Genomic DNA, 26,745 nt, shown 5'->3' on the forward strand with positions numbered 1-26,745 from the left:
CCCTGTTGGTGAACAGTGTCTAGTTGCTCAGTCAGTGAACAGTGTCTAGTTGCTCACTCAGTGAACAGGGTCCAGTTGCCCTGTTGGTGAACAGTGTCTAGTTGCTCAGTCAGTGAACAGTGTCTAGTTGCTCACTCAGTGAACAGGGTCCAGTTGCCCTGTTGGTGAACAGTGTCTAGTTGCTCACTCAGTGAACAGGGTCCAGTTGCCCTGTTGGTGAACAGGAACTAGTTGCTCACTCAGTGAAGAGTGTCCAGTTGCCCTGTTGGTGAACAGGGACTAGTTGCTCACTCAGTGAACAGGGTCCAGTTGCCCTGTTGGTGAACAGTGTCTAGTTGCTCACTCAGTGAACAGTGTCTAGTTGCTCAGTCAGTGAACTGTGTCTAGTTCCTCAATCAGTGAACAGTGTCTAGTTGCTCACTCAGTGAACAGTGTCTAGTTGCTCAGTCAGTGAACTGTGTCTAGTTCCTCAATCAGTGAACAGGGCCCAGTTGCCCTGTTGGTGAACAGTGTCTAGTTGCTCACTCAGTGAAGAGTGTCCAATTGCCCTGTTGGTGAACAGGGACTAGTTGCTCACTCAGTGAACAGGGTCCAGTTGCCCTGTTGGTGAACAGTGTCTAGTTGCTCACTCAGTGAACAGGGTCCAGTTGCCCTGTTGGTGAACAGGGACTAGTTGCTCACTCAGTGAAGAGTGTCCAATTGCCCTGTTGGTGAACAGGGACTAGTTGCTCACTCAGTGAAGAGTGTCCAGTTGCCCTGTTGGTGAACAGTGTCTAGTTGCTCAGTCAGTGAACAGTGTCTAGTTGCTCACTCAGTGAACAGGGTCCAGTTGCCCTGTTGGTGAACAGTGTCTAGTTGCTCAGTCAGTGAACAGTGTCTAGTTGCTCACTCAGTGAACAGGGTCCAGTTGCCCTGTTGGTGAACAGTGTCTAGTTGCTCACTCAGTGAACAGGGTCCAGTTGCCCTGTTGGTGAACAGGAACTAGTTGCTCACTCAGTGAAGAGTGTCCAGTTGCCCTGTTGGTGAACAGGGACTAGTTGCTCACTCAGTGAACAGGGTCCAGTTGCCCTGTTGGTGAACAGTGTCTAGTTGCTCACTCAGTGAACAGTGTCTAGTTGCTCAGTCAGTGAACTGTGTCTAGTTCCTCAATCAGTGAACAGGGGTCTAGTTGCTCAGTCAGTGAACAGGGTCTAGTTGCTCAGACAGTGAACAGGGTCTAGTTGCTCAGTCAGTGAACAGGTTCTAGATGCACAATCAGCGAACAGTGTCTAGTTGCTCAATCAGCGAACAGGGTCTAGTTGCTCAGTCAGCGAACAGTGTCTAGTTGCTCAGTCAGCGAACAGTGTCTACCAGGGTCTAGTTGCTCAGTCAGCGAACAGTGTCTAGTTGCTCAGTCAGCGAACAGTGTCTACCAGGGTCTAGTTGCTCAGTCAGCGAACAGTGTCTAGTTGCTCAGTCAGCGAACAGTGTCTACCAGGGTCTAGTTGCTCAGTCAGCGAACAGGTTCTAGTTGCCCAGGCAGCGCACAGGTTCTAGTTGCTCAACCAGCGAACAGTGTCTAGTTCCTCAGTCAGCGAACTGTGTCTAGTTGGTCAGTCAGCGAACAGGGTCTAGTTGCTCAGACAGTGAACTGGGTCTAGTTGCTCAGACAGTGAACAGGGTCTAGTTGCTCAATCAGTGAACAGGGTCTAGTTGCTCAATCATTGAACAGTGTCTAGTTGTTCAATCAGTGAACAGGGTCTAGTTGTTCACTCAGTGAACAGGGTCTAGTTGCTCAATCAGTGAACAGTGTCTAGTTGCTCAATCAGTGAACAGAGACTAGTTGCTCAATCAGTGAACAGAGTCTAGTTGCTCAGTCAGCGAACTGTGTCTAGTTGCTATGTCAGTGAACAAGATCTAGTTGCTCAGACAGCGAACAGTGTCTAGTTGCTCAGACAGCGAACAGGGTCTAGTTGCTCAGACAGCGAACAGGGTCTAGTTGCTCAGTCAGCGAACAGGGTCTAGTTGTTCAGTCAGCGAACAGGGTCTAGTTGCTCAGTCAGCGAACAGGGTCTAATTGCTCAGTCAGCGAACACTGTCGAGTTGCTCAGTCAGCGAACAGTGTCTAGTTGCTCAGTCAGCGAACAGTGTCTAGTTGCTCAGACAGTGAACAGGTTCTAGTTGCTCAGACAGTGAACAGGGTCTAGTTGCTCAATCAGTGAACAGTGTCTAGTTGCTCACTCAGTGAACAGGGTCTAGTTGCTCACTCAGTGAACAGGGTCTAGTTGCTCAATCAGTGAACAGAGACTAGTTGCTCAGGCAGTGAACTGTGTCTAGTTGCTCAGTCAGTGAACAGTGTCCAGTTGCTCAGTCAGTGAACAGTGTCTAGTTGCTCAATCAGTGAACAGGTTCTAGTTGCTCAGTCAGTGAACAGGTTCTAGTTGCTCAATCAGTGAACAGGGTCTAGTTGCTCAGTCAGTGAACAGGTTCTAGTTGCTCAATCAGTGAACAGGGTCTAGTTGCTCAAGCAGTGAACAGGGTCTAGTTGCTCAGTCAGTGAACAGGTTCTAGTTGCTCAATCAGTGAACAGGTTCTAGTTGTTCAATCAGTGAACAGGGTCTAGTTGCTGAGTCAGTAAACAGGTTCTAGTTGCTCAATCAGTGAACAGGCTCTAGTTGCTCAATCAGTGAACAGGTTCTAGTTGCTCAATCAGTGAACAGGCTCTAGTTGCTCAATCAGTGAACAGGTTCTAGTTGCTCAGTCAGTGAACAGGCTCTAGTTGTTGAGTCAGTGAACAGGTTCTAGTTGCTCAATCAGTGAACAGTGTCTAGTTGCTCAATCAGTGAACAGGCTCTAGTTGCTCAGACAGTGAACAGGTTCTAGTTTCTCAATCAGTGAACAGGGTCTAGTTGCTCAATCAGTGAACAGGCTCTAGTTGCTCAGACAGTGAACAGGTTCTAGTTGCTCAGTCAGTGAACAGGTTCTAGTTGCTCAGTCAGTGAACAGGTTCTAGTTGCTCAATCATTGAACAGTGTCTAGTTGCTCAATCAGTGAACAGTGTCTAGTTGCTCAGTCAGTGAACAGGTTCTAGTTGCTCATTCAGTGAACAGGGTCTAGTTGCTCAGTCAGTGAACAGTGTCTAGTTGCTCAGTCAGTGAACAGGGTCTAGTTGCTCAGTCAGTGAACAGGGTTTAGTTGCTCAGACAGTGAACAGGGTCTAGTTGCTCTGTCAGTGAACAGGGTCTAGTTGCTCAGACAGTGAACAGTGTCTAATTGCTCAGATAGTGAACAGGTTCTAGTTGCTCAGTCAGTGAACAGTGTCTAGTTGCTCAGTCAGTGAACAGTGTCTAGTTGCTCAGTCAGTGAACAGTGTCTAGTTGCTGAGACAGTGAACAGGGTCTAGTTGCTCAGTCAGTGAACAGGGTCTAGTTGCTCAGTCAGTGAACAGGGTCTAGTTGCTCACTCAGTGAACAGGGTCTAGTTGCTCACTCAGTGAACAGGGTCCAGTTACCCTGTTAGTGAACAGGGTCTAGTTGCTCACTCAGTGAACAGGATCTAGTTGCCCTGTTGGTGAACAGGGTCTAGTTGCTCACTGAGTGAACAGGGTCCAGTTGCCCTGTTGGTGAACAGTGTCTAGTTGCTCACTCAGTGAACAGGGTCCAGTTGCCCTGTTGGTGAACAGGGTCTAGTTGCTCACTCAGTGAACAGGGTCCAGTTGCCCTGTTGGTGAACAGGGACTAGTTGCTCACTCAGTGAACAGGGTCCAGTTGCCCTGTTGGTGAACAGTGTCTAGTTGCTCAGTCAGTGAACAGTGTCTAGTTGCTCACTCAGTGAACAGGGTCCAGTTGCCCTGTTGGTGAACAGTGTCTAGTTGCTCACTCAGTGAACAGGGTCTTGTTGCTCAGTCAGTGAACAGTGTCTAGTTGCTCAGTCAGTGAACAGTGTCTAGTTCCTCAATCAGTGAACAGGGTCTAGTTGCTCAGTCAGTGAACAGTGTCTAGTTGCTCAGTCAGTGAACAGGGTCTAGTTGCTCTGACAGTGAACAGGGTCTAGTTGCTCAGTCAGTGAACAGGGTCTAGTTGCTCAGTCAGTGAACAGGGTCTAGTTGCTCAATCAGCGAACAGTGTCTAGTTGCTCAGTCAGCGAACAGTGTCTAGTTGCTCAATCAGCGAACAGGGTCTAGTTGCTCATTCAGCGAACAGGGTCTAGTTGCTCAATCAGTGAACAGTGTCTAGTTGCTCAGTCAGCGAACAGTGTCTAGTTGCTCAGTCAGTGAACAGTGTCTACCAGGGTCTAGTTGCTCAGTCAGCTAACAGTGTCTAGTTGCTCAGTCAGCGAACAGGTTCTAGTTGCCCAGAGAGCGCACAGGTTCTAGTTGCTCAATCAGCGAACAGGGTCTAGTTGCTCAACCAGCGAACAGGGTCGAGTTGCTCAATCAGCGAACAGGGTCGAGTTGCTCAGTCAGCGAACAGGGTCTAGTTGCTCAGTCAGCGAACAGTGTCTAGTTGGTCAGTCAGCGAACAGGGTCTAGTTGCTCAGTCAGCGAACAGTGTCTAGTTGGTCAGTCAGCGAACAGGGTCTAGTTGCTCAGTCAGCGAACAGGGTCTAGTTGCTCAGTCAGTGAACAGGGTCTAGTTGCTCAGTCAGTGAACAGGGTCTAGTTGCTCAGACAGTGAACAGGGTCTAGTTGCTCAGACAGTGAACAGGGTCTAGTTGCTCATCAGTGAACAGGGTCTAGTTGCTCAATCAGTGAACAGTGTCTAGTTGCTCAATCATTGAACAGTGTCTAGTTGTTCAATCAGTGAACAGGGTCTAGTTGTTCACTCAGTGAACAGGGTCTAGTTGCTCAATCAGTGAACAGTGTCTAGTTGCTCAATCAGTGAACAGAGTCTAGTTGCTCAATCAGTGAACAGAGTCTAGTTGCTCAGACAGTGAACAGGGTCTAGCTGCTTAGTCAGTGAACTGTGTCTAGTTGCTATGTCAGTGAACAGGAACTAGTTGCTCAGACAGCGAACAGGGTCTAGTTGCTCAGACAGCGAACAGGGTCTAGTTGCTCAGACAGCGAACAGGGTCTAGTTGCTCAGTCAGCGAACAGGGTCTATTTGCTCAGTCAGCGAACAGTGTTGGGTTGCTCAGTCAGCGAACAGTGTCTCGTTGCTCACTCCGTGAACAGGGTCTAGTTGCTCAGTCAGCGAACAGGGTCTAGTTGCTCAGTCAGCGAACAGTGTCTAGTTGCTCAGTCAGCGAACAGTGTCTAGTTGCTCAGTCAGCGAACAGTGTCTAGTTGCTCACTCAGTGAACAGGGTCCAGTTGCCCTGTTGGTGAACAGGGACTAGTTGCTCACTGAGTGAAGAGTGTCTAGTTGCCCTGTTGGTGAACAGGGACTAGTTGCTCACTCAGTGAACAGGGTCCAGTTGCCCTGTTTGTGAACAGTGTCTCGTTGCTCACTCAGTGAACAGGGTCCAGTTGCCCTGTTGGTGAACAGGGACTAGTTGCTCACTCAGTGAAGAGTGTCCAGTTGCCCTGTTGGTGAACAGGGACTAGTTGCTCACTCAGTGAACAGGGTCCAGTTGCCCTGTTGGTGAACAGTGTCTAGTTGCTCACTCAGTGAACAGGGTCCAGTTGCCCTGTTGGTGAACAGTGTCTAGTTGCTCAGTCAGTGAACAGTGTCTAGTTGCTCACTCAGTGAACAGGGTCCAGTTGCACTGTTGGTGAACAGTCTCTAGTTGCTCACTCAGTGAACAGGGTCCAGTTGCCCTGTTGGTGAACAGGGACTAGTTGCTCACTCAGTGAAGAGTGTCCAGTTGCCCTGTTGGTGAACAGGGACTAGTTGCTCACTCAGTGAACAGGGTCCTGTTGCCCTGTTGGTGAACAGTGTCTAGTTGCTCAGTCAGTGAACAGTGTCTAGTTGCTCAGTCAGTGAACAGTGTCTAGTTCCTCAATCAGTGAAGAGGGTCTAGTTGCTCAGTCAGTGAACAGGGTCTAGTTGCTCAGACAGTGAACAGGGTCTAGTTGCTCAGTCAGTGAACAGGATCTAGTTGCTCAGTCAGTGAACAGGTTCTAGTTGCTCAATCAGCGAACAGGGTCTAGTTGCTCAATCAGCGAACAGTGTCTAGTTGCTCAGTCAGCGCACAGTGTCTAGTTGCTCAGTCAGCGAACAGTGTCTACCAGGGTCTAGTTGCTCAGTCAGCGAACAGTGTCTAGTTGCTCAGTCAGCGAACAGTGTCTACCAGCGTCTAGTTGCCCAGTCAGCGAACAGGTTCTAGTTGCCCAGACAGCGCACAGGTTCTAGTTGCTCAATCAGCGAACAGGGTCTAGTTGCTCAACCAGCGAACAGTGTCTAGTTCCTCAGTCAGCGAACTGTGTCTAGTTGCTCAGTCAGCGAACAGGGTCTAGTTGCTCAGTCAGCGAACAGGGTCTAGTTGCTCAGTCAGTGAACAGGGTCTAGTTGCTCAGTCAGTGAACAGGGTCTAGTTGCTCAGACAGTGAACAGGGTCTAGTTGCTCAGACAGTGAACAGGGTCTAGTTGCTCAATCAGTGAACAGTGTCTAGTTGCTCAATCATTGAACTGTGTCTAGTTGCTCAATCAGTGAACAGGGTCTAGTTGTTCACTCAGTGAACAGGGTCTAGTTGCTCAATCAGTGAACAGGGTCTAGTTGCTCAATCAGTGAACACAGTCTAGTTGCTCAATCAGTGAACAGAGTCTAGTTGCTCAGAGAGTGAACAGAGTCTAGTTGCTCAGTCAGCGAACTGTGTCTAGTTGCTATGTCAGTGAACAGGATCTAGTTGCTATGTCAGTGAACAGGATCTAGTTGCTCAGACAGCGAACAGTGTCTAGTTGCTCAGTCAGCGCACAGTGTCTAGTTGCTCAGTCAGCGAACAGTGTCTACCAGGGTCTAGTTGCTCAGTCAGCGAACAGTGTCTAGTTGCTCAGTCAGCGAACAGTGTCTACCAGCGTCTAGTTGCCCAGTCAGCGAACAGGTTCTAGTTGCCCAGACAGCGCACAGGTTCTAGTTGCTCAATCAGCGAACAGGGTCTAGTTGCTCAACCAGCGAACAGTGTCTAGTTCCTCAGTCAGCGAACTGTGTCTAGTTGCTCAGTCAGCGAACAGGGTCTAGTTGCTCAGTCAGCGAACAGGGTCTAGTTGCTCAGTCAGTGAACAGGGTCTAGTTGCTCAGTCAGTGAACAGGGTCTAGTTGCTCAGACAGTGAACAGGGTCTAGTTGCTCAGACAGTGAACAGGGTCTAGTTGCTCAATCAGTGAACAGTGTCTAGTTGCTCAATCATTGAACTGTGTCTAGTTGCTCAATCAGTGAACAGGGTCTAGTTGTTCACTCAGTGAACAGGGTCTAGTTGCTCAATCAGTGAACAGGGTCTAGTTGCTCAATCAGTGAACACAGTCTAGTTGCTCAATCAGTGAACAGAGTCTAGTTGCTCAGAGAGTGAACAGAGTCTAGTTGCTCAGTCAGCGAACTGTGTCTAGTTGCTATGTCAGTGAACAGGATCTAGTTGCTATGTCAGTGAACAGGATCTAGTTGCTCAGACAGCGAACAGTGTCTAGTTGCTCAGACAGCGAACAGTGTCTAGTTGCTCAGACAGCGAACAGGGTCTAGTTGCTCAGACAGCGAACAGGGTCCAGTTGCCCTGTTGGTGAACAGGGACTAGTTGCTCACTCAGTGAAGAGTGTCCAGTTGCCCTGTTGGTGAACAGGGACTAGTTGCTCACTCAGTGAACAGGGTCCAGTTGCCCTGTTGGTGAACAGTGTCTAGTTGCTCACTCAGTGAACAGGGTCCAGTTGCCCTGTTGGTGAACAGTGTCTAGTTGCTCAGTCAGTGAACAGTGTCTAGTTGCTCAGTCAGCGAACAGGGTCTGGTTGCTCAGTCAGCGAACAGGGTCTAGTTGCTCAGTCAGCGAACAGGGTCCAGTTGCTCAGTCAGCGAACAGGGTCTAGTTGCTCAGTCAGCGAACAGTGTCTAGTTGCTCAATCAGTGAACAGGGTCTAGTTGCCCTGTTGGTGAACAGTGTCTAGTTGCTCAATCAGTGAACAGGGTCCAGTTGCCCTGTTGGTGAACAGTGTCTAGTTGCTCACTCAGTGAACAGGGTCCAGTTGCCCTGTTGGTGAACAGTGTCTAGTTGCTCACTCAGTGAACAGTGTCTAGTTGCTCACTCAGTGAACAGGGTCCAGTTGCCCTGTTGGTGAACAGTGTCTAGTTGCTCAGTCAGTGAACAGTGTCTAGTTGCTCACTCAGTGAACAGGGTCTAGTTGCTCAGTCAGCGAACAGTGTCTAGTTGCTCAATCAGTGAACAGGGTCTAGTTGCCCTGTTGGCGAACAGTGTCTAGTTGCTCAATCAGTGAACAGGGTCCAGTTGCCCTGTTGGTGAACAGTGTCTAGTTGCTCAGTCAGTGAACAGTGTCTAGTTGCTCACTCAGTGAACAGGGTCCAGTTGCTCAGTCAGCGAACAGGGTCTAGTTGCTCAATCAGTGAACAGGGTCTAGTTGCTCAGTCAGTGAACAGGGTCTTGTTGCTCAGTCAGTGAACAGGGTCTAGTTGCTCAATCAGTGAACTGTCCAGTTGCTCAGACAGTGAACAGGGTCTAGTTGCTCAATCAGTGAACAGGGTCTAGTTGCTCAGTCAGTTAACAGGGTCTAGTTGCTCAGTCAGTGAACAGTGTCTAGTTCCTCAGTCAGTGAACAGGGTCTAGTTGCTCAGTCAGTGAACAGTGTCTAGTTCCTCAGTCAGTGAACAGGGTCTAGTTGCTCAGTCAGTGAACAGGGTCCAGTTGCTCAGTCAGTGAACAGGGTCTAGTTGCTCGGACAGTGAACAGTGTCTAGTTGCTCAATCAGTGAAAAGGGTCTAGTTGCTCAGTCAGTGAACAGGGTCTAGTTGCTCAGACAGTGAACAGGGTCTAGTTGCTCAGACAGTGAACAGTGTCTAGTTGCTCAGTCAGTGAACAGGGTCTAGTTGCTCAGACAGTGAACAGGGTCTAGTTGCTCAGTCAGTGAACAGGTTCTAGTTGCTCAGTCAGTGAACTGTCTAGTTGCTCAGTCAGTGAACAGGTTCTAGTTGCTCAGTCAGTGAATAGGGTCTAGTTGCTCAGTCAGTGAACAGGGTCTAGTTGCTCAGTCAGCGAACAGTGTCTTGTTGCTCAGACAGCGAACAGTGTCTTGTTGCTCGGACAGCGAACAGTGTCTAGTTGCTCGGACAGCGAACAGGGTCTAGTTGTTCGGTCAGCGAACAGTGTCTAGTTGCTCGGTCAGCGAACAGGGTCTAGTTGCTCGGTCAGCGAACAGGGTCTCGTTGCTCAATCAGTGAACAGTGTCTAGTTGCTCAGTCAGTGAACAGGGTCTAGTTGCTCAATCAGTGAACTGTCCAGTTGCTCAGACAGTGAACAGGGTCTAGTTGCTCAATCAGTGAACAGGGTCTAGTTGCTCAATCAGTGAACAGGGTCCAGTTGCTCAATCAGTGAACAGGGTCCAGTTGCTCAGTCAGTGAACAGGGTCTAGTTGCTCAATCAGTGAACAGTGTCTAGTTGCTCAGTCAGTGAACAGGGTCTAGTTGCTCAGTCAGTGAACAGGGTCTAGTTGCTCAGACAGTGAACAGGGTCTAGTTGCTCAGTCAGTGAACAGGGTCTAGTTGCTCAGTCAGTGAACAGTGTCTAGTTCCTCAATCAGTGAACAGGGTCTAGTTGCTCAGTCAGTGAACAGGGTCCAGTTGCTCAGTCAGTGAACAGGGTCTAGTTGCTCAGATAGTGAACAGTGTCTAGTTGCTCAATAAGTGAAAAGGGTCTAGTTGCTCAGTCAGTGAACAGGGTCTAGTTGCTCAGACAGTGAACAAGGTCTAGTTGCTCAGTCAGTGAACAGGGTCTAGTTGCTCAGACAGTGAACAGGGTCTAGTTGCTCAGTCAGTGAACAGGTTCTAGTTGCTCAGTCAGTGAACAGGGTCTAGTTGCTCAGACAGTGAACAGGGTCTAGTTGCTCAGTCAGTGAACAGTGTCTAGTAGCTCAGTCCGTGAACAGGGTCTAGTTGCTCAGTCAGTGAACAGTGTCTAGTAGCTCAGTCAGTGAATAGGGTCTAGTTGCTCAGTCAGTGAACAGTGTCTAGTTGCTCATACAGTAACAGTGTCTAGTTGCTCAGTCAGTGAACAGGGTCTAGTTGCTCAGACAGTGAACAGTGTCTTGTTGCTCAGACAGTGAACAGGGTCTAGTTGCTCAGTCAGTGAACAGTGTCTAGTTGCTCAGTCAGTGAACAGGGTCTAGTTGCTCAGTCAGTGAACAGGGTCTAGTTGCTCTGACAGTGAACAGGGTCTAGTTGCTCATACAGTAACAGTGTCTAGTTGCTCAGTCAGTGAACAGGGTCTAGTTGCTCAGTCAGTGAACAGGGTCTAGTTGCTCAGACAGTGAACAGGGTCTAGTTGCTCAGACAGTGAACAGGGTCTAGTTGCTCAGTCAGTGAACAGGGTCTCGTTGTTCAATCAGTGAACAGGGTCTAGTTGCTCAGACAGTGAACAGGGTCTAGTTGCTCAATCAGTGAACAGTGTCTAGTTGCTCAGTCAGTGAACAGGGTCTAGTTGCTCAATCAGTGAACAGGGTCTAGTTGCTCAGACAGTGAACAGGGTCTAGTTGCTCAGACAGTGAACAGGGTCTAGTTGCTGAATCAGTGAACAGTGTCTAGTTGCTCAATCAGTGAACAGGGTCTAGTTGCTCAGACAGTGAACAGGGTCTAGTTCAATCAGTAAATAGGTCTAATTGTTGAAACAATAAACAGGGTCTAGTTGCTCAAAAGGGCAAATAGTTTCGTTGTTCAGTTAGCAAGCAGGGTTTAGTTGTTCAAACAGTTTACGGGATCTCGTTGCTGAAACAGTGTACAGGGTCTAGTAGCTCAAATAGAGTGGAGGGAGAAGTTGTTTAATCAGTGAACAGTGTCTAGCTGCTTCCCCCACCTCTCGTCAGCACCCTCCAGAGTTCCTCCCTCAGCCACACCCTGAGGGTTGAGTGGGGCAATTTACAGCAGCTGATTGGCCCAGCGACCCTGCGCGTCTTTAGGATGTGGGAGGAAACCGTGTACCCGTGGGGGGGGGGGCATGGAGGGCGGACCCATGTGGTCACAGAGAGAAAAGCAAGCTCCACGCTCATGCACAGAGCCGGGGGGGGGGGGCATTGGGGGACAGGATCTACTCTGGGCTTTACCCACTGCTCCATTCTCAGTGCGTGCAGGAACTTGACCGGAAATATCGACATTTCGACAGCTGCCCCCCCCACACACACACGCACACACATGCTGCTCGTAATGAAAAGTATAAAATAGGAAGAATCCCCCCTCCCGCGTAGAAATGTCAAATACTGTAGGGCATTTTGTTTAAGGCGAGTGAGGGACAGTTTGAAGGAGATACGTGGGACAAGATCGTTTTTAGAAAGAGAATGGTGAGCGCATGGAGCAGACATAATTTTCTACAGTTACATGAATAGTGGAGAAATGGAGCGATATGTATCATGTGCAGGCAGATAGTTTAATATAAGTTAATGGCATCGCGTTCAGCACTGACATGATGGGCCAAAGGGCCTGTTCCTATACTGAACTGTTCTGTATTCTATATAGTTATCCTCAGCTTCTGGTCAGTATCACTTCCGCTGAAGTGACTCCATGAACGTCATGAGAGAATGACCCCATCCCAGTCCCACCTTGTTGGGGAGTTTCAGGGGGCGGGGACAGTGATGCGCCTGTGATTAGCTAATTGGGTGTCAATCCCAAGGATGGCGCTCAGCTCAGTGGGGAAACACCTCCGCGGCGTCCCGAGGGCAAGAAGGTCTCTCGTGAAACACCACTCTTAAAGTCAGCCGCACAACACAGGAACAGTTCCTTCGGCCCGCTCAACCCTGCCGACTGTAACACATTCACACAAATCCTACCTGCCTATATTTGCCTTGTAAATTTCCCACTCCTCTCCTGTCCAAGGACTCTCTAACCGTTGTAATTGTATCTGCCTCCCCGATAACCACCTCCCTCCATCGTAACTGTCAGATCGCTTTCAAAGTGTCTCCCCTCTCACTTTACCCGTGCTCTGGGGGAAACGGCCTACCTGATCTAAGCCCATCATGAATCCCGGTAACAAGGTACCGGGAGGGTAAATTGTCCCGTGATTAGGCTAAGGTTAAATCAGGGTTGTCCGGGACTGTTACGGTCTACTCCGAGCTGTATCTCTAAATAAATAAATATCAGCAGTGGCACAGAAATAGTCCAGAAGGTCAGGGTACATTGGGATCAGAGTGCGTTAGAAAATCGGAGACAAAGTTCGTCTGCTGGTTGCAAAAAAACTGGTAGTAGAGGATTTATTTTAAGATCGGGGTGGCACAGGGTCCCCTGTTGTTCGTCATATACTGTATATTAATAATCAAGATGATCATGTAGATGGGTAACACGGGGGCGCACAGTTTTAAGGTGCTTGGAAGTAGGTACGAGGGGATGTCAGGCCTAAGTTTTTCACACAGAGAGTGGAGGGTGTGTGGAATGCACTGCTGGCGAAGGTGGTTGATGTGGATACAATAGGGTCTTTTTAAAAACTCTTAGATTGGTACGTGGAGCTTAGAAAAATAGAGGGCTGTGCAGTAGGGAAATTGTAGGCAGTTTCCAGAGGAGGTTACATGGTCAACACAACATCGTGGGCCGAAGGGCCAGTAATATGCTGTAGATTTCTATGTTTCTATGACAACGATAAGAAACTTTGCTCAACTGGGAAAATGGGTAAAGCAATGGCAGATGGAATTTAACTCAAATGAGTACAAAGTGATGCATTTTGGAAAGGAGGTCTGGGTGGCAGGGTGGAGATGCATCTCCACCAAAGGAGGGGTGAGGTGCTCCTTCCCTCCACTAGCCTGCAGGTCACCCTTGGGCGAGGTGTAGCACCTGCTTAGACCCCGCTCCCCCCCCCCAATCAGTGTCACATGAAGCCATGGGAGCAGGTGGTGGACAGTCGTATGAGCAGCCGGTGCAGATCACAAGTCCTGGTTTAGCTTTCCAAAATGCACCAATTTGCTCTTGTTTGAGTTAAATTCCATTTTCCATTCTCTTTCCCTATTTCCCAGTTGAACAACATCCCGTCATGAGCTTATGCGGCCTACTTTGCCGTCCACCTCATCACCGGTGTTGTCCTGACACACAAACCTACTAATCATTTTCACCTACATAATCATCTTGACAGGCGGCAGACAATCTCGGTAGAGTACTGATCATGGCTGGGGCCTCCTGTCTTGTAAAGTCACTGCCCAGAAGAAGGCAATGGCATACCACTTCTATAGAAAAATTTGCCAAGAACAATCATGGCCGTGGATAGACCATGATTGTCCACATAATACGGCATGGCACAGCACGGGGTAATGATGATCATGGTGAAGCCAGGGCAGATCGTGCCGAGAAGGTGGTAGGGCACTGGGGAGTGTTGTTGAACAACAAGACCTAGAGCCACAAGCATAAAATACTGGAGGAACTCAGCAGGCCAGGCTGCATCTATGCTAGGGAATAAACAGCCGACGTTTTGGACTGGGACGCTTCAGTGCGACTGGTCAATGGGGAAAGGGAAAGAGGGCCAGAATAAGAAGGTGGTGGGAGGGGAAGATGTACAAGCTGGAAGGTGATTAGGTGGGCGGACAGGGAAGGGGGGTGTGAACTGAGAAGCTGGTAGCTGATAGGTGGAAGGACCGAAAAGGAATCTGATAAGAGATTAAAGTGAACCATAGAAAAAAGGGAGGGATGAGGAGCACCAGAGGGAGGTGATGGGTAGGTATGGAGAAGAGAAGAGGTGAGTAAGGCTTTTAAGAGACATTTAGATAGGCCCATGAATATGAAGGAGATGGAGGAATATGGGCATTTTGTAGGTAGGAAGGATTCGGTTTTTTAAATTTACTTTTTAGCTGCTTCAGCGCAACATTATGGGTCAAAGGGTTGTTCCTGTGCTGTACTGTTCTATGTAGGATAGGGAATAGAAGAAGGAGGTGGCGCAGACATTACTGGAGGCTCGAGAACTTGATTTGTCAATTTGGAGGCCACCCAAATGGACTATGAGGTGTTGCTCCTCAAATCTGAGAGTGGTCTCATCTTGTCAGCAGAGGAGATGACATATGGTTGACCACCGGGAAATTCTGCCTGTTGGGTACGGGGCGAACGTGCTCGACTTACAGTTTCAAATACGTAGTTCCACGCTGGGAAGAGCAGTGAGCAAGGTGTACGGCACAGAGTACAAGAGTTGGGAAGTCATAGTTCAGTTGTATTTTCTTTTTACTTAGATTTTGAGCCTTCCGGCCCCAAGAGACTACGCTTTGCAATCACACCCATGCGATCAATTAACCCATAGTTTTTGTACTGTGTAATGAAACCGAAACACCCGGAAGAAGCCCACGTGGTCACGGGGAGAACAGACAAAGTGTTTACAGGCAGCGGTGGGAATTGAACCTGGGTCACTGGACTAACCACTACACTACCGTGCTGTCCTGCAGCATTGTGTAAAGTTCTGGTCTCCTCCCTACAGGAAGTTCTTGATTAAGCAAAAGAGGGTGCAGAAAACATTTTCAAAGTTCAAAAGTTCAAAGTAAATCTATTACTAAAGAACATATTTGTCATCATATTCTAACCTGAGATTCATTTCCTTGTGTGCATTTACAGGAAAATAAGTAAATAAAATAATTAAAAAAAAACAACTATGCGTAAAAAGTGGCAAGAGTCTGGAATACGCTGGTGGGACGCTTAAGATCAGGGGTTCCAATTTTTTATGCCATGGAGACCTGCCACTACCATTAATCGAGGAGTCCATGGACCCCAAATTGGGAACCATTGTATAAGAGACTCTTGGATGAAAGAGGTAAAATGGATGGCTATGTGGAAGGGATCTCCAAGAAAACTACGATCTTGCGTGTTTCAATGACCTGGAGAGCTATATTGGCTAGAGTTAGGGCTTTATGCTTTGGCTCTTGGGAGGGTCACCCATGCCAAACAGGTCAAAGGGTAGAGGTCAGACTAGGAGTGGTCCATCGGCCCTATAGGTTCAGGGGTTCAGCTCAGGGCTAATAACCCAGAGTGGTAAAGTTCAAAGTAAATTTTATTATCCGAGTATATATATGGCACCATATACAACCCCGAGATTCATTTTCCTGTGGGCATACTCAGCAAATCCCCGGATTAGTAACTATAACAGGATCAATGAAAGACCAACCAGAGTGCAGAAGACAACAAACTGTGCAAATGCAAATATAATTAAAAGCAATACATAACGAGAACATGCGATAATGAGATGAGCAAGTGAGTGTAGTTATCCCTTTTTGTTCAAGAGCCTGATGGTTGAGGGGTAGTAACTGTTCTTGAACCTGTGGTATGAGTCCCAAGGCTCTTGTACCTTCTACCTGATGGCAGAAGCAAGAAGAGAGCATTTCTGTGTGATGGGGATCTCTGATGAGGGATTCTGCTTTCCTACAACGCCATTTCATTTAGAGATTTACCTGTGATAGAATCCTCTACCTGCTGTAGGATTTTCCATTCAAAGGCATTGGTGTTTTCATACCAGAATCAAAATCATTACCAAAACAACAATGAAGAATCCTTAAACATGAGGGAATTTGCCGATGCTGAAAATTCAAGCAACACACACAAAATGCTGGTGGAACACAGCAGGCCAGGCAGCATCTATAGGGAGAAGCACTGTCGACGTTTCGGGCAGAGACCCTTCGTCAGGGCTAACTGAAAGAAAAGATAGTAAGAGATTTGAAAGTGGGAGGGGGAGGGGGAGATCCAAAATGATAGGAGAAGACCGGAGGGGGTGGGATTAAGCTAAGAGCAGGAAAGTTGATTGGCAAAAGTGATACAGAGCTGGAGAAAGAAGAGGATCATGGGACGGGAGGCCTCAGGAGAATGAAAGGAGAGGGGAGCACCAGAGGGAGATGGAGAACAGGCAAGGAGTAATTGTGAGACAGGCAGAGAGAGTAAAAGCGGGGGGGGGGGGGGGAATAATAAATAAATACATTAGCAATGGGTTAAGGTGGGGAGGAGGGGCAATAATGGAAGTTAGAGAAATCAATGTTCATGCCATCAGGTTGGAGGCTACCCAGACAGAATATAAGGTGTTGTTCCTCCAACCCGAGTGTGGATTCATCTTGACAGTAGAGGAGGCCATGGATAGACATATCAGAATGGGAATGGGACGTGGAATTAAAATGTGTGGCCACTGGGAGATCCCGCTTTCTCTGGTGGACCGAGCGTAGGAGTTCAGCGAAACGGTCTCCCAGTCTGCGCTGGGTCTCACCAATTTATAAAAGGCCACACTGGGAGTACCGGACGCAGTATACCACACCAGCCGACTCACAGGTGAAGTGTCGCCTCACCTGGAAGGACTGTCTGGGGCCCTGAATGGTGGTGAGGGAGGAAGTGTAAGGGCAGGTGTAGCACTTGTTCCGCTTACAAGGATAAGTGCTAGGAGGGAGATCAGTGGGAAGGGATGGGGGTGGATGGGGGGAGGGCAGATGTGTGGGAAATGGGAGAGATGCGTTTGAGAGCAAAGTTGATGGTAGACGAAGGGAAGCCCCTTTGTTTAAAAAAGGAAGACATCTCCTTCGTCCTGGAAAGAAAGGCCTCATCCTGAGAGCAGATGCGGCGGAGACGGAGGAATTGTGAGAAGGGGGTGGCATTTTTGCAAGAGACAGGGTGGGAAGAGGAATAATCCAGGTAGCTGTGAGAGTCTGTAGGCTTATAATAGATATCAGTAGATAAGCCGTCTCCAGAGATGGAGACAGAAAGATCAAGAAAGGGGATGAAGAATCCTTCTACATGTGAGTGTGACGGTATTCCTGAGTCTCCCCCCCCCCCCCCCCCCCCCCCGGGACTTGTGTGACTGATAGTGAAAACTGAGAGGAAGCTACTGAAGTGATGAGGGAAGCCCTGAACACTGCCGGGTGGAGGACCTTCATTGCTGCCCCAAACGCCAGCGGTGTAACGGGCGGTATCTGGAAGGGAGGGGTTAGGTTGATATTGGAGTAGGTTAAAGGTTTATCCAGGAGCTGTTTGCACGTTGCGCATGTATGGGTAATTTGTCACGTGGTTTAGGGTGCGGTAGAAGGAAGAGTACAGGCACGTTTCCCGCTCTCTGCGTTCCGTTGAGAGGGAGAGAGACGGGGTGATATATTTTTTCGTGACCGGTAGTTTGGAGGTTAGCTCCTCTAATTTCCACTACCATATGAACAATATAAATCCAAACATTCAATTTACGATGGGGATGGAGATGAACGTTCCCGGACCTACTAATCCGACGGAAACCAGATGATAGCCCCGGACATGGCGTCTATCGGAAACCCACTCACACGGACTTAAACCTCAACAACAGCCACCATCACACCTCCCAAAGTTCTTTCTACTCTGATTAACGGTGCGAAAGCTATTTCGGACCCGGAGAGTCTCCCGAAGAAAATAAGACTATTACGCATGACGCTCCTGCGGAACGGCCAGAAGGTGGTGGAAATCAATCGGGCCCTTACAGGGACTGACAGAAAAACCAGGAATCCTAGCAACGAGGAGGAACCTTTCGCTACCGCCTGTCTTCACTATATTTCCGCCGTTTCTCGAAAGACCGCCAGATCCTTAAGAAATACCATCTACAAACCCCTAACGAAGCTCAAGTTGCGGCTTATCTGGGTCAAAGGTGACCTGGGACTCAGGTCGGCCGGTTCCCTGTGAAAGCGGAGCGGTGTATATCGCTCAGACAGGACGCTCGATGGAAACCCGCATCAAGGAGCACAGGGGGTGCATTCGTTTGGGTTACCCAGAGAAATCACCGCACTCGCAACAGCCACAGGATTGACTAAGGGGGCACTGTACTGCGCCAATAGCCTTTGGGACCAAGCCAATGAAATAAAACTAGAGAGACAGAATTTTAACGAAGACGAAGATCTGACTCTACGGAAGAACTGGAAATCGATAGTAACCAAAATGGGACAGCGAAAACCTGATTGGATGAGGACTAACCAATCAGGAGGGACATACTACGGGGTATAAATACCCCCGGACTTGCCCTGCCGTGGCGTCATCCCCGATGACGATGGCGGAGTTTGATGTGGAAACGTCGGTTACAATCTATATCTGTGCCCGACTGAAAGCCCGAGAAGAGTTTATTCGTCATATACGCCGGGAAAACACTAGATCCTCCTTTTTTAACTCTAATTTTGCTGTTTCGCTAACTTAGTTTCGTTAATATAAGATGGTACGTTTTTGCTGGCTTCGTGATAAAGGATCGAGCGAACTCCTTTCGACTTGCAGTTCGGTGATTTGGAAGAGCGTCGTACGGTGTCGAGTCCTGACACAAACCGCGGATTCGGCAGCGCAGTCGATGCGGAAACTGCGCTTGTGAATTTGCACGTGTCACGTCATTATTATTTATCGTGATAGTATTTAACTCCATTCTTGTTTTCGTAGCGCTTGTCGAGACTTGGACAGAACACAGCAACGCTTCGCTGCTGTTTTGCATTCGGCCTTCCCTGAGTTATTGGACTTTCAAGTCAATTGGCTCTGAAGACTGGCGGTATTTAGTATTTAGATGTTCTTTGCAGCCGCGATGTAGGCTTTGTTTTCCCTTTTGAGAGTTCTAGTTAACAACCCTGTTTGGCCTAGCGTTTATTGTTTTATTTTCCCTTTAACTACTTTCGAATTAAAGTTGTGAACTATCGACCTGCTTCAGTGTCTCTCAGTCAGCACTTGCCCCATATCCGAACTGTGGAGACATAACCCCCTATAGCCTGGACTGTGCTGGACTGGTTTATGTTCTGTGTTCAATCAACTCAATCTGGCACATAAAGATGTTACCTGGGATTGGAAGACTTCAGTTATCAGGAACAGTAATCTGGACAGGGACTTGAATGAGCAAGGCACAGCGGGATGAGGTAATTTATTATATAGAATCAGAGTAGATAGGCATGGTGGTCAGTACAGATAAGGTGGGCCGAAGGGTCTGGCTATCTCTGGGCTGGCACGGTAGCATGGTGGTTAGCACGACGTTCTACAGTACCAGCGACAAGGGTTCAATTCCCGCCTCTGCCTGTAGGGACTTTGTACGTTCTCCTCGTGGTCACGCGGGATTCCTCCCACAGTCCAAAGAAGTGCTGGCTGGTAGGTCATCGTGAATTGTCCCGTGATTAGGCTGGGGTTAAACTGGGGGTTGCTGGGCAGCACAACTCAAGGGGTTGGAAGGGCATCTTGCAAGACGAGGGAAGAATTTGTGAAAGTTGGCACCTTACCCCGCTGCTGGGCAGCGCCAGCCAGTTCAGCTCCTCCGTCTCCAACTGAGTGTCCATGAGCTCCTCTATCAGAGAGAAAGGGGAGAGGTTTGTATTTCGATAGAACCTTTGACAACCCGTCAAAATGCTGCCCCTGGCTGTAGCTGACACGTTGCTCCCACTTTGCCAGGCTTCCTTCTGCTTCTTCCTTCCCCTTTCTGCGTTTTTCAGAAGCCCGGTGATAACTAACAACTGCGCAATATTCACATCTGGTTAAACAGGTCTTCATCTGCTCTTTAGATGGAAAAACTGCGGATGCTAGAAACCTGAACGTGCTGGGAACACCCAGCAGGTCAGGCAGCATCAATGGAGCGAGAACAAATCTGAAGCAATGCCTTTCTTTCTGCCTAGATGCTGACTGAGCTGGTGCCTTTTGCTGGTTTTATTAATGTTCCCTGAATTGCCTGATTATCGTCCTATCAGAGGAATTCCTACCCTTGTCCCTTCCCCACCCGCACCAACTTGATTCTCACTTTCTCGGCACTGATGAAGAATGCTAGATTCAAAACAAGGACTTTATTTCACTAGAAACACGCGTGAAGATGGGGAGGAACTCATCGGGTCAGGCAGCAACAGTCGGCGTTGCTGGCCGAGGCCCGTTTCTCTCTCCATTGAGGCTGCGTGATCTGCCGAGTGTTTCTGGTTTCAGTTTAGCTCGGATTTCCATCATCTGCAGCTGTGTTTTCCTCCCCGCTCACAGTATTCCATGGCCGCCTCTGATACATGGAGTGACTGCGTTCAATGTGCGCACAGCAAGATTCCAATGAGAGCAACCTGACAACGACAGGGCAAATACCGGGCCTGAAATTATGGAGGAGTGGAACTCCCTCGCCCTCAAAGAGCCGAGCTGGGTTTCACGCTCTGGGTCCCTAGACACTCAAATCACAGGACTCAACCTCGTGGCAAGACGGCTGCTGATATCTGGCAGAATTCAAGAATAACCCAGAGAGAGTCGCAATGACTCTCAATCGCAGGAATCAGGGAGACTTCGGCAGTTCAAACTAAAGATTTATTACAGAAATCAATCGGAAAAACTAGTAAGAGCTCAGGCAAACTGTACAGAATCTTGCCGAACTAAAATCACTCACAAAGAAGAGCCTGGTCTGAGTTTCATTAGACAAGGGACCACGACGACCCAGCAAGGAGGGGTTAGCATGTCTTCTCTGAAATACTGTACACCCTGGAACAGGGCCAAGCAGACAACATGAGTGTCCAGGCAAAGCAACATAGTGGCCAAACTGGGCGGAGTTAAAGATGCGCCAGTGGGCGACTTCTCCCAACTCATCAGGGAAACTGCTAATGTTTTTCTATTCTAATGTCTCTACTTTCCTTTTCGGGGTGGTTGGGGTTCTGTCGGGGTCTTTGAGCCACAGCGGCGCTCAAAAACTGCGCCTCTGCTCGCGTACTCGCGTTCTCGGAGCCCCGCTGATCGGCCGCGTTTCGGCAATACTGGATGCCGGTTTGGCCTGAAGTCGAGTGACTTCGGGGTCTGCACTGCCCTGCGGACGCGAATTCTCACAGTGTCCTGCACTGAAGCGTAGCGGGAGCCGGAACATCGAAGACAGCGAGGGTGGCGCTGCACCCGGTAATCCATCTGCCGACCCTCAAGTTGGGGAACTCGGAATAAAAGAGCAAGGCCTCAGACTGGCTGCAACATCGAAATGGCGGCTGTTGTCATCCCTGTCGCTGTGGAAGGAGAGACATCTGTCTCTCCCTTGTCGTGGAGCGAGCGAGCCTGTGAGATGTCGATGGACTGTGGACCATGGTCTCTCTGTTGTTGGTAAGGTGGGTGGTGGGAGCGCACAGCCATGAAAGCTCACTTGCTCCTCGACTTCCTTAGGAGACTGAAAACAGAAACGATCCTCACAGTCGTTATCGATGCCCCGCAGACAGCATTCCCTTCGGAGGCATCCCACTGCCCTGCACGGGACCGCCAGAAACTGCAGCGAGCCGTGGACAGCGCCCAGCACATGACAAAAGCCAGCCTCCGCCATGGACTCCGTCTACACTTGTTCCTCCCTTTGTAAAGCTGCCAACATCAGGACATACAGTACCCCCCGCCACCCACCCCTTCGGGCAGAAGATGCACGTACACCCAGACTCAAGGACAGTATCCACCCCGTTGTTAAAAGACTATTGAATGGTCACCTAGTACAGTCAGATGGACTCTCTGCTTCACACTACGCCACGGCCCTTGCGCCTTACCTGCGCTCTCCCTAAGTGCAACACTTTATTCTGCCTTCTATTACTGCTTTTCCCTTGTACTACTTCGCTGTAATGCACGACATGCAAAACAAATTTTGTCACCGTACCTCAGTAAAGGTGACAGTAGGAAACCAATTACCAATTTCTCTCGGACATCTAAGGTTTTTGCCTCTGCCAAAAGGTTCACTGCTTTCAGAAATATATGTCCAGTTATAATGGACACCAATTACATTTTAATTTATTTATTTATTGAGCTACAGCGTGGAATAGACCTTTGCTGGCCCAGCAACCACCCCGATTCGACCCTAGCCTAATTTAGGGAAAATTTACAACACCCAGTTAACCTGCCAACTGACATGTCTTTGGACTGTGCAAGGAAACGGGAGCACCCGGAGAACACGTGGTCTCGGGGAGACTGTATCGGCGGCGGCGGGAATTGAACCCTGGCCGCCTGTAACTGTAAAACGTTGTGCTAGCCACTACGCGACTCTGCTATGCTCCCCTAGTTTGGAATAAAGACTTTGCGACCGCTCTTCACGATAGTTGGGATATCACCACACTGAACCCAGGAAGAATTCAGTCGAGCTAACCCATCCATATCCCGAGAAGCAGGAGTCCGCCAGCAGTACAGTTCTAGCCAGCATTTTCTGTGTGAGTGTGTGTTACGCCGGTAAAGGGGTTAAGGGTTACGGGGAGAATAGGGTTAAAAAAAAAACTCAACCATGGTTGATTGGCGGAGCACACTCAATGAAATGAATGGTGTCAACACAACAGGTTCTGCAGGTGTTGGAAATCCCGAGCAACACATACAAAATGCTGGAGGAACTCAGCAGGTCAGGTAACATGTATGGAAATGAATAAGCAGTCGACGCTTCGGACCGAGACCCTTCAACAGGACTGGAAAGGAAGCGGGAAGAGTGGGGGCAGGGGAAGGAGGAATCTAGACTGTGATAGGTTACGCCATGTGGGGGGAGGGGGTGTAAGAAGTTGGGAGGAAAGTTAAAGGGCCGGGGAAGAAGGAATCTGATCGGAAAGGTGAGCGGATTATGGGAGAAAGAGAAAGAGGAGAGGCACGGGGAGGGGAGGGGGTGATAGGCCAGTGAGGAGAAGAGTGCAGAGTGGGAAAGTGAAGATGTGGGAAAGGAGTCGTTTTTTTTTTACACGCAAGTTGGAGAAATCGATGTTCATGCCATCGGTTTGGAGGCTACCTGGACGGAATATGAGATGTTGCTCCTCCAACCCGACAATAGCCTCATCATGGCAAAGGAGGAAGAAGACGCCGGAAATGGGAATGGGAATAGGAATCGAATTGGCTGGCCACAGGGAAATCCCGCTTTTTGGAAATGGGAATGGGAATAGGAATCGAATTGGCTGGCCACAGGGAAATCCCGCTTTTTGCGGATGGAGTGGAGGTGATCGACAAACCCGTTCCCTCAATCTACATCGGGTCTCACCAATACAGAGGAGGCCGCATCAGGAACAGCAGACACTATAGACGACCCCAGCAGGTTCACGGGTGAAGTGTTGCCTCACCTGGAAGGACTGTTTGGGCCCCTGAATGGAGGTGAGGGAGGAGGAGGTGAATGGGCAAGTGTCGCACTTCCGGTGCTTGCAGGAATAGGTGCCAAGAGAGAGATTAATGGGGAGGGGCGAATGGACCAGGGAATCACTCAGGGAACGATCCTTACAGAAAGTGGGGAATTGGGTGGGGAGGTACGGGTGTGCGTGGCGGTAGGGTCCCGTTGAAGGCGGCGGAAGTTGTGGAGAATGATGTGTTGGGTGCTGAGGTTCATATGGTCAAGAGGAACTCTATCACTGTTAAGGCAGCGGGAAGATGGGGTGACCGCGGATGACCAGGAATTGGAGTGAGGGCAGCATCAATGGCGGAAGAAGGGAAACGCTGTTATTTGAGGAAGGAAGATATCTCTGGTGTTCTGGAAAGGAAAGCCTCATCCTGAGAACCGATGCGGCAGGGGCGAAGGAACTGAGGAAAACACTTTCACAGGAGATAGAGGTAGTCGCCGTAGCTATGGGAATCGGTAGGTTTGTAAAAGATGTCGGTTGACGGTTTGTCTCCCAAGCTTGAGACAGAGATATCGAGAAAGGGGAAAGAAGTGTGAGAAATACAGCAAGTGAATTTAAGGGCAGATGGAAGTAGGAGACAAGGGGCATAAAGCAACACCGACGCAGTCGCCAATGTGTCGCGGAAAGTGCTGGAGAGCATTGCCAGGGAAGGCTTGACCTGTTCGAAATTGCCAACGTAAAGACAGGCATAACTGGGGCTCCTGCGGGTGCCCACGGGTACACTGAGTTTGCAGAAAGTGGGAGGATCGAAAGAGAAAATGTTTGTAGTTGGCTCAGCTGCGTGGACCAGCCGTTGCACTGGGCGGGGTGGGGGGGGGGGGGTCTTTACACGGCTGGAAAACGGTGCGGCACTTGAAATCTTTCCGATTGGCAGTACGCAAACTTAGAATGAAAATTGAAAAAAATCACGTACGTCATATCCCATGAATAACACAACCGACTCTTTGAGATTCACCTTTACTCCTGGCAACTCGCCATCTGACATCTAAATTAATCCGGTTAAACTTTCTAATCTTTCTACCAGTACCATCCCTATCAATGAGCCATGCAGCTTGGAAACAGGTCATTCGGTCCATCGAATCCGTACTGACCACCGTATTGACACCAATCTTATTTCGTTCTCTCCACATTCCCATTAACTCCCTGCAGATTCTACTCCTCGCCATACAATAGGGGCAAATTACAGGGGCCGATTGACTCAGCGACCCGTGCACCTTTGGGACGTGGGAGGGAACAAAGCTCTCCTGGGGGTGGGGGGAAGAGACCACGCAGTCACAGGTAGAACGTGAAAAACTCCACACACACAAACCCGCGCGTCGGGATCCGATTCCGGAGCCGTGATGCAGCGCCTCCACCCCGATGCGCCATAGACCCTGTACGACTGGGAATCGACACAATGTGCTGGATAAATTGCATCTTTAAACCTACCGTCGAAAGCCAGCGCTGTGGAAAAAAAGCAGAGGGACAGCCAGATCGCCATGGCCAGTGGCCTTTGGGCTGGGACTCCGCAGGGACCGTGGAGCGGACTCTGTGCCCCTGTCCACCTCAGCGCTGTGGGAAAACAACGAGGGCGTCTGTCTGACTGCTCTCACCCCACAAGAGTCCCCGCCCCTCGCAGCCGGAGGCTCAAAGTACACCCACTCGCTGACTGATTTTAAAAAGGGGACTCGTGTTTGGAGAGGGAAGTTGAGATAGGGCAGTCACACACAGGGCAGCGGGTCACGGGACAGTCCGATAGTCACAGCGGTGAGTTGTAGGGGGTCAGTGGGTCCTGCGGGGTCATAACTCCAAGGCTGATGGCCAAAGAGCTCGGGGGTCTCTCTCCCCCTCTCTCCGGCCACTCTGTTAGGGCACCGTTACACCTGGCCAACATGAAAATATCTCATCAGCCAATCAATGTGGCAGGAACTCAGTGCAAAAAGGCATGCAGACCTGGCCAAGAGGTTCAGACCGAACATCGAAATGGGGAGTGTTATGTTCCGTAACTTCAAAACATTAAGCTAATTCAAAGAGGACACTGGAGACCGAAATGAGGGTCTCACTGCGTGTTCACTTTTAGCGAGGCGCTCGCATGTCACGTGGCAGCACAATTCACGCCTCCACACACATATAACACGTGACAAACAATTTAACAGGACCGGAATGTGTAATCCAACTCAAATATTGCTGAACTGTCCAATACACAACAGGGAAGAAATGTGATCGAAGTGACTTTGACTGTGCCAGGCGGGGTGGTCAGAGAAACTGCTGATCTCCTGGGATTTTCACACACAATACTCTCTGGAGATTAGACAATATGGTGAGGGGCAAAAAAGGTCAGCCAGTGAAAGGCAATTCTGTGGGTGAAAATGCCTTGTTAATGAGCGAGGTCAGAGGTGAATGGCCAGACTGGTTCAAGCTGACAGGAAGGCGGCAGTAACTCGTTACAACAGTGCTGTGCGGAAGAGCATCTCCGAGCAGAGAACACGTCGAACATTGAAGTGGGTGGGTGGCCGACACCGGCAGAAGACGACGAACACACACTCAGTGACCGCTGAAAGAGGTACGGGAGGTATCTAATAAAGTTGCCGCTGAGTGTAGATGTAATCACGGGGAAGTGGTGGAGAGGGCGGGGTCAGAAACGAAATTTCTCTCAAGGTTAAGGAAGTTCACTGAACTGGAACAAATTGTGCAGATTTGTTGGAAGCATTATCACCAGGGAGGGATGGATATCTGTAACACGCTGCTGGGGGTGGTGTCACAGACCGATACACGACAGACATGTGGAGACTGAGGCACATACAGGATTGTTTTAAAGTCTTGGGCATGTAGACAGCTAGGGTGCCTGAGACGTTTGCACAGTACTGGATTAATTTTATGTATTGCACTGTACTGCTGACGCAAAAAACTCATGGCATATGTGAATGATGTCCTGATCCTGACATGGCTCTCTATTGTGGGCTGAGAGAGGGAAGGGGGCAAGGAGAGGGTATTCATGGTTGGGTCCCATAATGATCTGTAATGATCAATCAACCAATCGCTTGGAATCAAATGCTTCTTGCCTGGTGTCTCAGGGCTGGGTAAGTCAGCACCCGCGCCACCTGTCACCTTTGGTGCTCCTTTTCTGCCATCCGTTCCTTCACCGGCATTGGGTCGACATCCTGGCGCTCTCACCCGATCAGCACCGCGGGTGTACCCCAACCCCTCAAGGACTGCAGAGGCTCCACAGGGCACTTTCTCGGGGCAGCTAGGGACGGGTGGCTCAGCTTGCGAGGCCCACATCCCTCTACAGAATGTACAAAGCAAACTGGACAGCAGAACCAGAATGAATCGAGAATTGGTTTATCATTGTCACAGGTGCAGCGAGGAGCTTCTGTTGAAGTGCCACCCAGACAGATAATTTCATCCATAAGCTCGTCGGGGTAGTACGGTAGCGCAGAAGGCAGAGTTCAGTCAATCAGTAACACCAGAGATTCTGCAGGTGCTGGAAATCCAAAGCAACACACACAAAGAGCTGGAGGAACTCAGCAGGTCAGGCAGCATCTCTGGAAATGAATAGGCAGTCGTGCCGAGATCCCTCTATCTGCTGACCTGCTGAGTTCCTCCAGCACTTCTCTCTGCAGTGAAGTGCAGTGTTCCAGTTCCAGAGGAGGTGCAGTGCCGGCAGAGGACGCAAGGCAGACTGAGAGATCAGGAGCT

General features: G+C 49.5%; 1 protein-coding gene across 3 annotated transcripts in view; it reads right to left on the bottom strand.

The window, feature by feature from the left end:
* The window catches only part of LOC132396937 (ephrin type-B receptor 3-like), a 145,056-nt gene extending 120,374 nt beyond the window's left edge, over positions 1-24,682 (bottom strand). For all 3 annotated transcript variants that reach the window (XR_009513182.1, XR_009513181.1, XM_059975064.1), the window contains exons 1-2: positions 24,496-24,682; positions 19,240-19,304 (exon numbers count right to left, since the gene is read on the bottom strand). Coding sequence is in view for 1 of the 3 variants with exons in the window: in XM_059975064.1 (XP_059831047.1) it covers positions 19,240-19,304; positions 24,496-24,547 (117 nt within the window). In the remaining 2 variants the exon portion in view is untranslated. The remainder of the gene's footprint in view (positions 1-19,239; positions 19,305-24,495) is intronic.
* Between the last annotated feature and the right edge of the window lie 2,063 nt (positions 24,683-26,745).

This window comes from Hypanus sabinus, chromosome 7, assembly GCF_030144855.1.
Source record: "Hypanus sabinus isolate sHypSab1 chromosome 7, sHypSab1.hap1, whole genome shotgun sequence".
Lineage (NCBI taxonomy): Eukaryota > Metazoa > Chordata > Chondrichthyes > Myliobatiformes > Dasyatidae > Hypanus > Hypanus sabinus.